Below are 17041 nucleotides of genomic sequence, written 5' to 3'. Positions count from 1 at the left end.
CAATAACTAACCACGGTCACGTCCATTTCTGGAACACTCATGGAGGATTTTACACCTATGCTAGTGGCATACGTTGTTTCATTTAGGTTTCCCAACAATCATAATTCGATTTTATCACCTGTATTAAAAAGGAAACTGTCAAAGCGAGTGACGTGCAGACTTTGGACTGGAACACGGGTCTTTCTGATCCCTGTCTCTGTTCCCTCCCCGGCCTATCCTTCCAAATGGCCAGGAGACTCTTCATCAGTCTTGAGTTTCCCACTGATGTTAACACTCTCTTTGTTTCTGGAGAGGAAAACAAGTCTAAACTTACTTTCCAGTTGAAAATAGAATGGAGAGTTAACGTTGGAAGCCGGGAGAGTTTGTCCTGTGATGAAGCGGTCTCCGAGCCACTTCCACTGGGACGTCACGTCACTGTCTGGGCCCATTGCACAGCCTGTGCACAGGTGATAAGCCAGATGTGCCGAGCAGCCCTCCCGGACAGGGCAGTGCATTGGAAATGTGTTTGGAGATTTGGTTTCATTACATAGGTTCCTGAGGGCCTTGGCCTGGCACTTCGAGTGGGACCACTCCCTGTCCCACAGACTCGTGCTCTGGGCCCGTGCAGACCTGACGTGGCCTCAGCTTGAGGCTCAGGGCCTGTGGAGATGAGGAGCATTTTAGTCCAGGGTCTGCCGGAGGCTCTGACACTTCTGGGCTGTGGGGCTTTGTCCAGGATGATAATTCCTCCCCGAGTTTCAGATTTCCTTGCCTGTGAGCCGGGGTAGTAATACTTTCTGAAATGATTATAATGATTCAGTAACGGGCACAGCGTGTGCTGGCAGGTAGCTGGTGCTTAAGGAGCAGAAGTCGCAGTCACCCTGTCAGCCTCTCACTGTGTGCTCTGTGCTTTGAGAAGTTCTGTGTTTGGTGAAAGTCCCGCCCAAACCCTAGGGTCTAGATGAACTGTTGTTCCTTTACTTTCCCTTCCTTTTCCTCTTTCCCTTCTCTGTGTCCCATGTTTAGGTAGCAGATTCCTCTGTTTCAGGGAATACGGGACTTTCTAGTAAAAGGAGAGGCGGAACGTGGAGAGGTGGGGCCCAGAGGGGGTCTGGAGCGTCTGCACAGCGCTGCTTCCCTGCGTTTCTGCATCCGTTCCCTTCAGTGCATGAAGTCAACCGTCCTCTTCCTTCCTGTGTCATCGGGTCTCTGTTTTAAGGGAAAACTTTTTTATGATTCTTTTTTCACTTACATGTTTCGTTCAGATGCTTGTTGCTTTTCTCCCTGTGCTTCAGGTTTCCGAGGAGAGAATTCAGCAGTGCAGCATCCGCTCCGAGCTCTATGAGTTGATCGGCTTCCACTGCAAGTCCGCCTTCTTCAAGCGGGTGGCCCCCGTGCAGCGCGCGGCCCCCGGCATCCCGGAGCCTGGCGGGAAGGCCTGCTCCCGACTCCTTCTGCAGACGCTTCCTGGCTACAGTCTGTCGCTGTTTCCGCAGGACTTCAGCAAAGGTGTTGGAACTAAAACATCGCATCAGTCCCATTAAACATGCCTGTTTTGGGCCCTGCTGTCCTGTCTCATCAGGGTGAATTTTGATTCGTTTAGAACAGGGCTCAACAGACTTTTTCTGTCAAGGGCTTGGGAGTAAATATTTCAGGGTCTGCAAACCTCCTGATCTCTGGTGCAGCTGCTCAGCTCTGCTGTTCAGATGCCAAAGCAGCCGGACAGTCCACACACCCTCAGAGCTTTATTAACAGCGGTGGCTGGGGCTGGATTTGGTGTATGAACAGCAGTTGGTCCCCACAGCCTCCTCACTATTGACGCCTGCACCAGAGCGTGCATTTGCGACAATGGGTGAACCTACACTGACACGTCATCATCACCCAGAGCCCATGCTTGACACTAGGATTTACACTTGGTGGTGTGCACTCTGTGGGTTTGGACAGAGGTGCAATGACATGTATCCACCGTCACAGCATCATACAGAGTAATCTGTGTTAGTGACCCTAAAAATGCTCCGTGCTGCACCTCATTAACTGCTCCTTCCCCTCTAGAAACTGACAACCACTGATCTTTTAGTCTCTGTGGTTTTCCCTTTCCCAGAACACCATAAAGTTGGAATCAGAACTTTCCCAGATTGGCTTCTTTCACTTAGTAATATGCATATAAGGTTCCTCCATGTCTTTCAATGTCTTGATAACTCATTTCATTTTAGCACCAAATAATAGTCCATTTTCTGGCTGGACCACAGTTTATCCATTCACCTACTGAAGAACAGCTTAGTTGATTCTGAGTTCTGGTGATTATGAATAAAGCTGCTATTAACATCTGTATGCAGATTTGTGTGTGGACATAAGTTTCCATTTCGTCGAGTAAACACCAAGAAGCACAGTTGCCCGATCATATGTTAGAAGTTCGTCTAGTTTTGTAAACAACTGCCAGACCGTCTTCCAAAGTATCTGGGCCATTTTACATTCCCACCAGCAATGCATGAGAATTCCTGAGGCTCCATATCCTCAACAGCATTCGGTGCCTTCAGTGTTCTGCGTTTTGGCAGTTCTGACAGGTGTGCAGTGGTACCTCGCTGTTTCAGTCTGCATCCCCTTGATGACAGATGCTGTGGAGCATCTTTCCATAGACTTCTTTGGCATCTAGATTTCTTTTTTGATGAGGTGTTTGTTCAGGCATTTTGCTCATTTTTTAATCAGGTTATTCATCCTTCTTGTTGAGCTTAAAGAAATTTTGGTGTATTCTGGATATCAGTCCTTTATCAGTGTGTCCCTGCCCTTCACCTGCAGCACCAGAGTTGTCCTTTTGGTCTCAGTGGAGTGTCAGCTCTTCAAAGAGGTTCCCAGTCTTCCCTCAGCCTAAATACTGTCCTTGTAGTTTTCACTTTCATTGATTCATTTTGTTCTTTTTAAATAACTTTTCCCATAATTTGTAAGTACATTAAAAAAGGGCAATGATTGAACACCGCCTCCCCCACCAGGCTGTGTGTCCTGTGAGAGCAGAGGCCCTGTCACCACTTATCGTTTCCCATGACAGCTCATGGCACATGTCCATGTAAAAGTGTGTAATGTGGGGCCAAACCTGATGAGCAGCTATGACATCATGTGTTGTCTACCATTTATTGAGTAGACTTTGTTTCTGATCTTAATTATTAAATCACATGAATGAAACGTTTGTTTTGAAAAAGAAAACAACAAAGCACACCTCCATGTGATTGGTACTTTCTACTTAGCCTTCTGACCCAGGAGGGGATGTTCACCATCATTTTGTGGAGGAGGTTGGGGAGGTAAAGTAAGAGAGTGAGATCAAATAAAGTAAAAATGATAACTATCAGTTGGCTTTATTTTCACTAAGACATAAAAGGTACTTTAAACCCTATCTCAGCTGTTGTTCTGTTGTTTTAAACATTTCTCATAGAATTAAATGGAAGCCCACTAAACCCTGAAAGGGAAATTGTGTGCTCAGGTCCTGAAAAGGGTTTATGTCTATTTCTTGAAATGCACATTTTCCCTGCTGGTTACAGAAAGTCGCGGCGGGAACACAGCCGTGCGCTGTGTGTGTCTGATGGCTTCACGGGCTGCTCACTGTCATTTTCATTTCCTTGTGTTGCAGTGTATGAAGGTTTTCCATCAGACCATTTTCTCAGCCCTTTCGTGAATGAGGGATTGAATTTTCCACAGGAAATCTTATGAAAGAGAGTGACAAGGCACATGGGTTTCCCAAAAAGCAATAGTTGATGTAATAAACTCTCACTATGGTGAACTTTTTTAATACAAGCCAGTTGAAAATTTTATCACTAGGTCGTATGCCACAAATCTGTCTTAAGAATAAAAAGATTCAAATTTTATAGAAGAAGCAGTTTGAATCAAGTAGAAATTATGATTTGTACAATATTTGTTGTTAGAACTTATACTCAGTCTTATCATATTTGCCTGTGGTAGGAAATGGATCATTATGTGTTTATTAAAAAAAAAAATTCCACTAGGTGCTACTTGCCCCATTCTTGATGCGGCAGTGCTGAGGTGAGTTAAGTTGGGCCATTGAGGATTCTTGGCTAGGTTTTCCGGACATTGATTTCAGCCTCTTTAGCTTTTTTACAATCTCTTCTTTTGTGTCAGCCTTTGGTCTTTTGACAAAGTGGAAATACTGCACGGATCTACCTTTCCCTTTTTTCCTGTCTTTGTGGGAAAAGATTTCTGTAACACAAACTACTAGGATATTAAGGATTTTGTGTGGGGTAAGTTTGGTCAGTTCTAAGGATTTCAATTAATACGTATTAATACTTACTATTCAGCTAATGACAATAAAATTATAAACTAACTTAAGTATACATCAGTAAGTATAGTGCAATAAGCCCATCACCCTGATTAAGGAATTCACAAACTTTTCCATATTTCCTTTATTCAGACCTTTGTTCTTTTATTTGTCCTTTGTTGAAGTATTTGACAGCAAATCCAAGAAGACATGTCATTTTACCCTATGTGCTTAAGTAGGTATGTCTGAGAAATGTGGGCCTTTTCTTTGATCAGGTTTTTCCATTTGACCCATGTGCTCGTTAAGTACCAGCTGTATCAGGCATCTCACAAGGCATTAGGGATCCTTGGGGCAATGAGACAGTCCTGGCTCCCAAGGAAGTTAAGGGCTGATGGAAGAAACCAACACAGGAGCTTGGGTGCCTCACTTAAGGTCCATACTGGATGACACCAATTGGACAAAATTTTTGCACAATACAACAGGATTCACAGAAGGGACTGGTCAGACTTGTAGGGCAGGCCGTGAGAGAGGCAGTCAGCAGGGCTACAAGAGGATGAATCATTTGATCAGAATCTGAAATCCTTTCTGCCAACCTTTCTACCAAGCCCCCAGGGCCCATCACACACAACCATGTGCTGTAACTGTTTTTGATTCCAGTTACCACATCTCCTTCAGGAAGGTTTTTAATGTGGAAAATATTTAAAATCCATAATTGTTGCCAGAAGGGACATAGAACAAGGAACATGGAAACAACACAAATGTCCATCAGCACATGACTGGATAAAGACGTTGTGATACATATATAAAATGGAATACTCCTCAGCCATAAAAGATGCCATTTGAAGCAACATGGATGGACCTGAAGACTGCCATTCTAAGTGAAGTAGGGTGGAAAGAGGAAGAAAAATGCCATATGGCTTCATTTATGGGGAATCTAATATTAATAACAATAATAATAAGACCACAAATGAACTAAATATTATTTTGATTTCTTGAATATATGTAAGCACATCTGACTGTCCTTTGTGATTGGATTACTATATTCTGTATATTATTCTTTTTTAGATGTCCTTATTCCTCTGGTAACTGTAATTTTAAAAATCTAAAGCTCTAATCTGTTCTTAGAAAGAATAATTAGTACATATATGTAAACTAAAATATGCAGTATGCTCTATACATGTATTTACATGCAATATGTGTATGTGAAGTTGAACTGTAATAATTCTACCTAATAAAACTGAAAAAGGAAAAAAATAAAAAATTTATTTTAAAAAATCACCCCTCTTTAGATATTAAACGTTCATTTCTGAGATTCTGTGAAAGACAGCATGGAAGTAGGTTTCTAAGATTTTCTCCTTGCTCCTCGGTGAGCAGCCTGGGCGGCACAGCTTGGCCGCCACAGGCACCCAGGACTTGCCGGCTTGCTCCTCACTTGTTGGGAGGAAGGTTAGCTGCTTCAGGAATATTTATGATCTTAGAAGTTGCTGAAAACCCCACAGAGCTTCTGTTTACATGGAGTGTTTCTGTTAATGTACCCCATTTTAGAAATTAGAACAGAAAATTTAAACCCAAGAACTGACAAGCACACGCTGTCCCAGCACGTGGTCAAAGCAGTGCTGCCACGGTGGCGTGTGTTGCTTCTAGAAAAAATGCACCATACAGTCAAGAATGAGGGTGAACCCACAGATCTCATCTCAGCAATGCTATGAAGAGGTGGGAACCAAAGCCCCTAAAACAGTGCTGAAATCCCCAGATGTCTCAGAACACACAGAGCCATGGGATCAAGAATCCAGTGTCTCACGGATCATCAGCCGTGGAGACCGCATCCTGGGTCAGGAGGAGAAGAAGTAGGGATAGCAGGCACACAGTCCTATTGACAGCAAAGCTTTAAAGGTTTTGAGTTGACTGAAAGTTTGGCAAAGATTTGCATTTAGACTACTACATTTCCTCTCCTGTAGACGTTAGAAGGATAACACTGATTAATAGAGGATGATTGTAATGGATTAATTATGATACTGATGACATGGGCTGCGAACACTAACCCTGCACTCAGTGTAGACTAAACCTTTTAAGTACACACTTCATTAGGTCTCCACACCCCTGAAACATGGCATTAAGCACTCAGACAGCCATGAAACCAATGACTATAAAACAGTCACAAGCCTTCCTCTCCAGCATGAGGTAGCAAAACCAGCAAGGATTTTCAATGACAAAAGCCAAAATCATATATTTTGGGGAAAGAAAGCAAATGAAACACTGAAGAACAATAAACCAAAAGAGCAGATGGAATGGAAAATTTTATTGAAAAAGCAATGATTCATTCAATTAAAACAGCTAATGTCCCTGGTATAATTGAACAATCAATCCAAATTTTTGGAAAAGTGGGTTGTGAAATTACTGTCTCATTTAATATTGGAATTCCTATTTGGACCAATTTGATATGCACCACTGGTGTGAGGTTAGATATTTAGGTAAATAACAATATTCCTATTTTTTAAGTTAACAGGGAACATAACACAGGACTCCAGATTTAGGGAGAGAATGCAAACAACTACTGTCATACTCCATCCAGTAAGGACACGTGTCCCTGCGTCACCAAAGCAATGAGAATTTGCAGAAAGAAAACACAGTTCTCCAATTGTGACAAATACGAGACCGTGAGCCATGAATTACGGGAACAAGCAACTGTTTAAATGCCATGGGCAAATTTTTTTATCATCTTGAAAACATCACAGATGTTCTAGGTAAGAAAAAGAATTGTTTTACTAAAAAATCCAACTGACACAGGGGTTTATCCAAGTGAGAAGGTGATTCTAAAAAGTGCAGTAAAATGAGTAAAGATGATCTGCGCAGTGAAGGAGATGGTCTTAGACTAAACAGCATCCCGATTCCCGGGTTTACACTTGCTCTCTTCTTGTCACCTCTGACACAAGAACATATCAAATGATTTTTTTTCTTCAGGGAAAAAAAGATTAATAAACTCTAACTACAAGATGTGGTATGTAAAGCTGTAATGAAGTTGTCTAACCTTATGATGTAGCCAGTGTAATGTAGCACTTATTCGGGCACTAGAATTTTTTAATTTATTTCTTTTATACCCTATTTCTATCCTAAAGGAGACACTTAAAGTTTTCTACTTTATTCAACATATCTTGTGAGGGTTGTGCTATACACTGGTATGGCCGTTTTCAGAGACTCAAAATCGCCTCTGTGGTTGTGGTCAGGAAAGGCAAGGCTCCCTCACAGCTGCGACGGAGAAGGAATCCCCGGAGTCAGCCTCCGGGCAGCTTGCGAACCGCATTTGCTTGCACTTGGCACAGGACACCATCAGCAAGTGTAACTCTGACAAGGAGATTTCCCCGGGGACCTGGGAGGTGCTCTAACATTGTGAAGCCACTTGTTTCCCAGTTAGGTAAGGGTTGGAAAAATAGTTTATTATAAGTGACTCCCTTTGTTTGTGCCTTTTGTCCTGAGAGGTCACTAATTAGCATAGAATATAAAATACCCCATAATATAAGAATTTAGGTACCACATCTTTCCATCTACCTGTCTATTTGTTTATCATATTTATAGTTAGGTTACATTTTCTATGACGTTCACTTCCGGGCACCAGAAAAGAAAGGTTACAAAATATTTATTATAAACAGGGGGGACTGGGTCTAAGGGTTAAAAACCACTACTGCTAACAATAAAAACCATATAATAATTTTAATCTCAGTTACATCAGACCATCCAGAATTACTCCCTCAAATTCACTGTTAAAACAGTAATGGAATCTCTGTTCTTCCAAGACTCGGGCCTGATCGCCAACCATCCAGACATCTGTCTGTGGGTCCCTACTTGTCCTCGAGGCCCCCGAACACACCTTATGGGGTGAAATTTCTTCAGTGTCCCTACTGTAGGGGAAACCTGGAAGTCCCAGGCACTATCCAGAATTCACACCTACCTGCAAAAATCAAAGTCATGTGACTGAAACGGGACAACCCAGGAGGTGTGATAGGGCTGAAAGCTCACCAAAAACAGGTTTGGGGCCTAACCCAAGCCCTCCGGCTCCTAACATGAAGAAGGACAGGGAGGCCCAATTAGCCACGAGACTGGGGGACTTCATTACTCCATGAATAAAGGATTTGTGCCAGTGCCACCTTTAGACAGGGAACCCCAGAACCCATACTTGGAAGCACCCTGTCCCCTCCCCTCTGAACAAATATTCTCTCAAGACACGTAGTGAGAAATGGGAGCCCCGGCGAGCTCTGGAATAAGATGCAATCTGAAAGACTGCTGGTAACAAATGGTGTGGAGCTCGGGCAGCCCCCAGGGCCACCAGCCCTTCTGGTACCACTGATGCCCACACTTCCATCCACAACAGTTTCTTCAGGAACCTTACGCACAATAACCATCACACAAAAATGATTGCTTAGACATATTTTAAGAGAAATAACATTATGAGAATGCCAAATTCATGACAAGTCAGAGTAAAGACCCCAGAGTATTTACTGAATGAGATCTCACGTGTGCTCTGCAGTGAGCTTTAAACCCTTAGGACACAGTCATGGAACAGTAGGCATTGTCTTTCTTTCCTCCAAGTTGGCTTTACTGGAGAACTCCGTAGACACAGGAAGACTCTGGATCCCACCTCTACTACTTACACAAAGGGCTCATCACGTGGAGAAGGATCAGCGCTGTTGCGACCGGCTCCAATGTGCGCACTCCCGTGCCCAGCTCCCCGAGGAGCAGAGCTCCCCCCACAGGAGCAGAGACCCCCAGGAGCAGAGCTCCCCCCAAGGGCACTGCAGTGCCTGCGAGAATCAGGAGTCTGATTAGTGAGACTGGGTCGGGCAAGACAGGAAGCAAGCACTGCTCCCTCACGCTCTGCAGGTGATCTCTGTGTCATCTTTAATAAATACAGTCAGCATTAAAGATGTTTGACAAGAGGGTAAATGGTAAGGCCTCACCAAATCTCCTCGCATTCGTTTAGTGGGAGTCCTGTTAGAACACATGGTGACAAGTGACGCTGGCTTTACATGCGCACGTTGCCCTCAGGGCTGCAGGGGAGGCCACGGTGCTGCATCTGCCCCACCTCCTGCCTTTGTCCCCCAGACCTCACAGGGGCTGCTGACTCATTTCTCTGACTTTCTCTCCTTGGTTGTGCTGCTCTTCCAGGTTTTAAGAGCTCATAGGTACCTCACCAGAAAACCTTTAACAATGAACCCAAATCAAATGGAATCAACCACAGAAACACACTGCCTTCATCATTACTTTACATTTTATTAAGAAATTCTTGAAGACGACTCCCTGACCTGAAGGGATGGATGGAGGAGAAAAGAAAAGAAGACAAGCATTTTTGGCCCAAAAAAATGAGAGGTAACCAGATGGTGGCCAGTTTTCATTGCACCTCTCTGCCCGCCTCAATTTCACATGCCCCTCCCAACTCAACTCATCAGAACTCCACTGAAGGAGACTGCTTTGCAAAGTTATTGGAAGCCAAAGAAATCGCTCGAGAAACAGTCTCGCAAACTCAGCGAGAACACTGAAAGCTGACCAGTGCCAGGATCTTAATACTAAAACACACAGATTCAAACTCCGATACCCTCCCTGGTTGGTGTACTTACACTGGGGGTGTCGCCGTGCAACTTGTCAGCATCCAACATATAAAAATGAAAGTGACACCAGTTTTCAACTTCACAGTCCCTCTGAAACAACTGGTAGTCAATTAGCGTTTGTCAGCAGCGAAAGTCGATTTTCTCCCCTGCACATGGAGGTGAACACACAGAAGAGACTGATGACCCCCGCTGCGAGTGTAGCTAAGCGTGTCTAAGCAAACTGGCTCCATCAGCCTTCTGATGAGCAGGGGAGTGTGTGAGCCGCGGGGCTCTGCAGACTAATGGCCAGGCAAGGAGGGCGCTTCCTTACTTTGGGGAGAAAAACACGGAGGCAGCACTCGCAGAAAAATAAATTCTAATTAAAACTTCAGGTGCAGTTCCTGCAGCGTAACCCACGCCAATAGATGAGGCTCCCTCCGTGCTGTCCAGTCATGTGAGCCAGGCTCATTATTGTACCTGTGTGTTTGGTTTAGCAAGTGAATCATGTCTGTTTTCTGGAAATTACATGAGGGTGGAAAACCTTCCAAACATGTTCATTTATTTGCTGTGGAATTTGATTAATGCTCTTAAGAGCATTTACAATGACAACCTTCTTAAGTTAACATCTTTGCCCGAGAGACCTTCCCAGGCACATGCGCCGAAACCTAGGACAACCCAGAAGCAAAATCAAATCCATTTCAGCTGCACAGCACCGCAGAATGTGTCCAGCTTGAGAATCAAGGATTTTTTTCTCCACACCCTTTTACTCTTCTGCCCAAATTAATCAGCCTCTCCTGCTCTTGTATACTGAGTATCGTATGACTCATCTTCTCTGCCTGTAAAATGGAAATGGGAGATACTTCTACCCAATAAAATGTCATAGAACTAACCACCAAAATTACATATATTAAAAAAAATAAAAGCCAGGGCCTTATGCTGTCCAGGGTTATGAATCATTTATTTAATGTGTTGATTGTTACAAGAATAAACTTTTCTAAATGTAAAACCTCCTCAGAAATCTTCAACTACTATTCAAGAAAAATATCACAGAAAGTTTCTGAAAAGTATTTAAAGGAAAATCATTTTTAACTGAATCATATTCTAGGCACACTGAATAAATTCTCTTTAGAGAACTCCTACTTTTTTTAATAAACTACCTATAAAAATACACCCAGCATTAATCAGTAAGTCTTCATTCCTTATTTTTAAAATTCTTAAGGCATGCTATTTTTCTTAAATCAAATGAGGAGGTATTTGCAAGCCAATGGACAACGGAATTACCTAAGAGGACATTATAAAGCAGCAAGAGCAACTAGCACTTTGCCAAGCATTCTGCCTGAGAGTCACTCGTACCATCTCATTTTGACCTGACCGCTTGGAGGTGAGCTCTATCAGCCCATTTAACACATGAAGAAACTGAGGCTCTGGGTGGTCATGTTTCCAGTACTCAGTGGAGCCAGGATCCAAACCCGGATCTTTGTTTATAGAGCCTGTGCATTTACCAGATCACACTTACATTTCTCACTCTTCAAATGCACTCAGTCCCCGAGGTAACAAACCTTCCTTGCGTTTCTAAGAGTTTTAGGAAGTACTGAATTACAAGGACTAATCAGACATTTGTGTGGGCTAATTTTTTATTTTCTGATTTTCCTGAATCAGTTCAGGCTGAATTCATACTACTTATGAGAAGAAGACCTGAGGCAGAGGAGAGAGGGGAAGATAAGCCAGACATAAACAATTTCAAGAGATCCAATTCATCAAGGAAGCAAAGTATTAAATAAACCACTTCAGCAACATGCTTGTCAATAAACCTTGGTGTCTCTGTCTCAGCCTGAAGGAGGGTAAGCCCTCCAGCCCATCTGCCTTCCAGCCACTTACCCTGGATGATCTTGGTTCCTTCACCTGTGATACGTGTGTTCTCCTGGGAATCTTTGTAGAGATTAAATGATAAAACTATATGCAAAGGGGATACTTATTTGTTAGACAGTAGGCACTAAACAAATAATAAAATTATTTTATTTCATGAAAATGGGAGGTAGGTCTCCCAATTGAACATTCCTGATAGAATCCCAACAAGAACTTTAATTTATCTGCAGAAATTGTAAAGTAGCATATCTTTTTTAAAGGCTGTATCCATTCTCCCTACTTTTTACCAATCCTGGCTGTTATCCTGAAAATCTATTCCCAGAACTTGGCATCCATCTCCCATATTTAAATCCTTAAAGTTTGAAATTATGATGAATCTTGGGCACATAAAGATTCACACCATAATTCACAGAATAAACAAAGACCACAGGAACAGGGCCACTTCCAGACCCCATGTGCTCAGGACAGGCTCCAAACTTCATAAAATCAGATGCATGCTGTTTGAACAGAAAGAAAATTGAATGTGATCAAGGAGGCTGACATAGAACACTGGCCGGCTCAAGAGACGACCCCGTCGCCCCCTCGTGTGACTTAAGTCATCTAAGAGTTATCAGTTGAGCTCTAACTAAAAGTAAAACAGTGGTAGGGTTGGAAAGTAAATTTTTCCCTACAATATATACATATTGTCAACTAAAAATTGGCACTTGTCATCTACCTCTGATTTGATTAAGTCATGAGCCACTGCAGCTGCTGACCTTCAACACTCTCTGAAAGTAGTTCTGGGTGGAGATCTGGAATTGGGCGCTCTGTGCTCTGGGAAAATGGGCAGAAAAGCCTTCAGATAGTTAGACATTTCCAGGAAATTTTAAGAGCCCAAATTCTTGCATCTCCTCCTATCTAGAAAGGCACTGAAATCATTAACAGAGACACCTGCTCCTCGACTAGCAGCAGCCTCTGACTTAACGTATACTTGACTGCACGTTCCCCTTCAATGAAATCTCATATAATACTGAGCTCCCCTCATCTTCAGAGCAGTTCCTCCGAGCTCTCTGAGATGCTGTCACCTGGGCTCTGGTCCTCATTTTGCCCCAGATAAAACTTAACCCACAACTCTCACATTGTGTGATTTATCAACAGTACCACAAAAATTAAGCTTACATACTTGAACTCATAGTAAGCTTTCAGTATCAAACATTTCTTGACTTAAATTACTTTTTAAAAGTAAATAATTATTCCATTTCTTAAATATTGCATCTTTAAATATAAATTAACAGATATTTGTGAATCTTAGGAAAACATATTCTGGAAAAATTTTTAGCTAATTAATAAAAAAGCTATTGTGTGGAGTTATAGAAATTCAGAAGTGGAAAAGAATAGTATTTAACTCAAGTTCTTTTTTTAATTGCAGAGATCCTGAGGCCTCAAAAGACATAAATTTGCCTGATTTTATACACTGTCCTTTAACAGAAAGCCTAGAACTAAGATCCTGGTCTTTGAGAAACCAAGACTTACACTGCTGGTGCAGGGCTGAAATTTATGAAAATGGTTCGTGAGAAAGAACCAGAATGCGGGGGCCTGGGCGAGGCAGAAGAGGAAAGGAGGGTCTCACCTGGTCGTGGGTGAGAAATAGGCTCCCGCAGTGCTGGTGTGATGGGCATCCCTCAAGTGCCTGAAAACTACTATTTAGCACACCTGCCACCGAGACGCACACAAGCTGTTTAACTAGAAGGCTGACCAGGAGGCTTTCTCAGTGACACAACATGCTATTTTCAGGTTAACTCTACAAATACAGGAAGAGAAAGAATAGAAAGCTGATATTAATTATTAATAATTTACACCAAGAGCCAAGGAATTTCCAGGAGAAATATAAAGACTTGTTGGAAGTTTCATTATGTGAACTTACTACCAAATCAGTTGTCTTAAAAATTGTTCTATAAAATATATTGTCCTTTGTTGTTCCAAATCACATTTGAAAGAAATAATGTTTGTTAAGTGTGTTTCTGGAATTTTCTTCTATTTCCTAACACCAAATCTCAGAGCTTTAAAAAAGTGGATGATAGGAATTTCGTCCACTCTTCTCTAGGCAATTTGTTGTTCCTTCAAAAAACAAGGGGGGAGTCACACAGAAAAGCATTTGAGCATCAGGCTGCTTACATTTCCTCCGGAAGTGTTGGAAAATAATGTGGAAATGAAGAGCAAGACAGAAACCTGGCGGGAGGGTCACTGGCTAGCAGTTGAGAACAAATATGTTCTCCAACGTGCTCTGGTAGCCACTAGTTTAAATGAACCGAGCAATTGTTCAAGCATACACACACCTCTACATGAAAATCTCAAACGTTACAAAACGATCAGTGCAGCCCGAAGCAATGGACGGACTGCAGAGGCCCCCGGCGGCTCATCGTGGTGTCTTACACCATGTGCAGGATGATCGGTTCCTCCCCGCCCACTCCCTCCCCTCCCCTCGAGGGAGATGTCTGGTCCTGAGTTGAGCTTACCTCATAGCAAGCTGTCTCTCAGCCCTGTCTAAAACAAGATAAAAGCAGGAAAGCTACCTGGGACTTTACAGAACCATCCCAAAAGGGAACTGAAGCACCTTTCTTCCCTCCTCTCTGCTGCCTGGAATGTGGACCTGATGGTTGACCCTCAGGCAGCCACTTTGGGCCATCAGGTTGATGGGCTGAAGATAACAGGCATCTTGTTCTCTGACCCAGGGGCCATCATGCAAACCAGCCATGGGCTACCGATTGCTTGACTTCTTTATGTAAGAGGGAAATACAATTTTAGCATGTTTAAGCTACTGCTGTTATCTGGGGAACTAGGTGTTGTACATTGCCATGGTAAGACCTAATAATAAAGTTAAATATTCACCAAAAACTATTTACCAAAGAGTAAATAAATGATAAAGAGATCTTGATTTTTGTTTTAATGCTATGAAATGTAAATCAAGTTTCAGCATATACCAATAAAACAACACACTGTGGAGATAAAGCAAAACAGAGTTTGTAGAACAGAGACCCAAAGCATCCTCCTCTCCAAGACACAGAAGGACAGCCGTGACTCTACGTGCCAAGGCTGGAGTCACATGGCCTCCCTGGTTTCCATGTCTTTGGTTGTGTTTTGTTTCCAGCCTTGGGGAAAATGGATAAGACTGCTGGTCAAATCATTTCAGGAGCAGCTTCCATCGTGTAGAACCCATGTCTCTTCCTTTCCTCTGCCTCCTGGAATGTTCTCACACAATTAATCAGTCCAGCCTTCTAAACTGAGCAAATGGAGCTCAATCAATCTGCGTTTAGACAGAGTTAAAAATAGACATTAAAAAGCATAACTAGGAAATCTTATCTTCCAGATGTCATTGCACAGATAAAATAGGAGAATATCTGTGAATCACTCTGTAAACACTAAGTACAATACAAACAATATTAGTAATGATTCTATGTTACATTCATCAATAAAGGAATACAGAACCCTTTCTTACCAGAAGGAAAAGGTGCTTTGTAATTTTCTGTCACTTTAATTCTTCAAAAGTTTCTATAAAATTGATGTCTTTAAAAAAATCAATGCACATTAGGAACTAATTTTAATTCATTCATCTCCCCCGGTTTAACACATATCAAGAATGTTACCGTTTCTAAATATTTTATTTAGGAAAGCCTTTGGTATACATGAGGCACAGAGCACGGCAAATTGTCAGTATCACTCAAAATAGGAAATCCATTTTTGATACCCGAACTTGAAAACATGAAGAAGATGTCTGACATATCTCACTGACCTTTCAAGCTATTCTTTTTCAAACACTTGTTTCTTCTTGGTCCAGAACAGACACGAATTTGTTGATGTGAGACTCTTTAAGTGAAAAGGTCAACCCATCATTACCACTTTAGAGACTGAAATCTTACCCTCCTCATCCATGTGGACATAGCATCCTTACTGATTCCTAACATGAAAAATGACCATCGATGACATCTCAGGATGCTCCAATGCAGAGGTTCTCTGCTGCAGTGAGGAGGAAAGAGCCGTGTGCTTCAAGACACGCTTACTGTCTGCAACTCACTTGGCAAGACACGGCAACTTGTCTAAGCTAAAGCTTAAAAGTGGAGAATAGAGACAACATCCATGGCAAAGGATTCGGAGGATAATTCCTTGGCCCCACTTCATCGCTTCTCAAGAGCCGTGGGCAATACCTTGAGAAAGGCAGCAACGTGGTACCCAAGTCATCAAAAAGCTGCACCTCCTACTAGTTGACAGTAAAGCAAGTGTCATCTGGCTCAACAGATCTCCCTGTGTCTCTACAGTGTACGGCTACATTTCCTTTATTTTCTCGGTTGGGGGACACTCCATTTTTGAAAATCCCCCTCCCTGCAGTAGAAGTTCTTAGTTTCCCAATCAGAATGCAGGATTGAAGGGGGGATAACAGAGCTGATAAAACATAGATCACTATTTATTCCTTGATATATTTTTGGCACATGGACTAAAAATATTTGGGTCAGTTGGACATCAAGATCATATCTAATTTACACAATTGTCAACTGTCATTTTACTACCAGCTCCTGAAACAGTCACGTTGTCACTAGGTTTATTTTTCCCTTCCCTTGACCCATGGATTTGATGATTTCTAACCAGACACAATAGATTTTTGAAAAGAAATCTGTTTCACCTTTTGCTTTTAAACTAAATTTGTGTACCTGACCCTGACTTCACTCTAACATTCACAAAATGTATCCAAGGACACCCCCTTTTGACATCATCTCTAGATGTCTCGAATACACTGCTGAGCTGATTCTTCCAGATCATTAAAATATATATGCACATTATGCTGTGGTCCTCTTCAATTTGTGGTGTTTTCAGTAATCATTACCTCTTTGGATACTTTATTACACATTTAGCATTTCTTTATCCAATTCAGTTACATTAGTATATAAGATTTCAAAAGAACTGGTTTCTCAAAATGATGATATTTAACATCTATGGCCTTTTCTTAATCAAGTAATTCTATAAGGCTGTCAAGGACAGCAGTGAAAGTTGTGTGTGGTGATTGCTGCTTCAGAGTCTCCGGTCCTGCCCCATGATCTTGCAGGTGCTTACGCATCCTTGTGAATGTCAACACATCAGTCTATTAGGAGCTGAAATTAAACTACCTGGATGCTAATTTTTCTTTTTAAAAACAATAAACTCATTTTACCCTAATAATTCTTTATTGTTTCTCATACTGAGGCTCACCACTTTTCCTAAGATATATGTTTGGTGGGGAGGTGGGCACAGCCCTGAAAGCCTGCATACAGCACCAAATCTATAAGATTAACCAGAGGTGGCTGTGGATGTTGTGTGACTTCAGCCACTGAGCACGAGCACCTGCTGT

General features: G+C 42.2%; 1 protein-coding gene across 4 annotated transcripts in view; it reads left to right on the top strand.

The window, feature by feature from the left end:
* The window catches only part of LOC116151557 (trafficking protein particle complex subunit 9), a 373012-nt gene that overhangs the window by 82711 nt on the left and 273260 nt on the right, over positions 1 to 17041 (top strand). For 3 of the 4 annotated variants that reach the window (XR_010377091.1, XM_064477021.1, XM_064477022.1), the window contains one exon: positions 1275 to 3319. The exons of the other annotated variant lie outside the window; for it this stretch is intronic. Coding sequence is in view for 2 of the 3 variants with exons in the window: in XM_064477021.1 (XP_064333091.1) it covers positions 1275 to 1523 (249 nt within the window). In the remaining variant the exon portion in view is untranslated. Of the gene's footprint in view, positions 1 to 1274; positions 3320 to 17041 lie in introns of those variants that run through there. 4 annotated transcript variants of the gene reach the window in all.

This window comes from Camelus dromedarius, chromosome 21 (genome assembly GCF_036321535.1).
Source record: "Camelus dromedarius isolate mCamDro1 chromosome 21, mCamDro1.pat, whole genome shotgun sequence".
NCBI classification, from domain to species: Eukaryota; Metazoa; Chordata; class Mammalia; order Artiodactyla; family Camelidae; genus Camelus; species Camelus dromedarius.
This window is presented reverse-complemented; position numbering and strand designations above follow the sequence as displayed.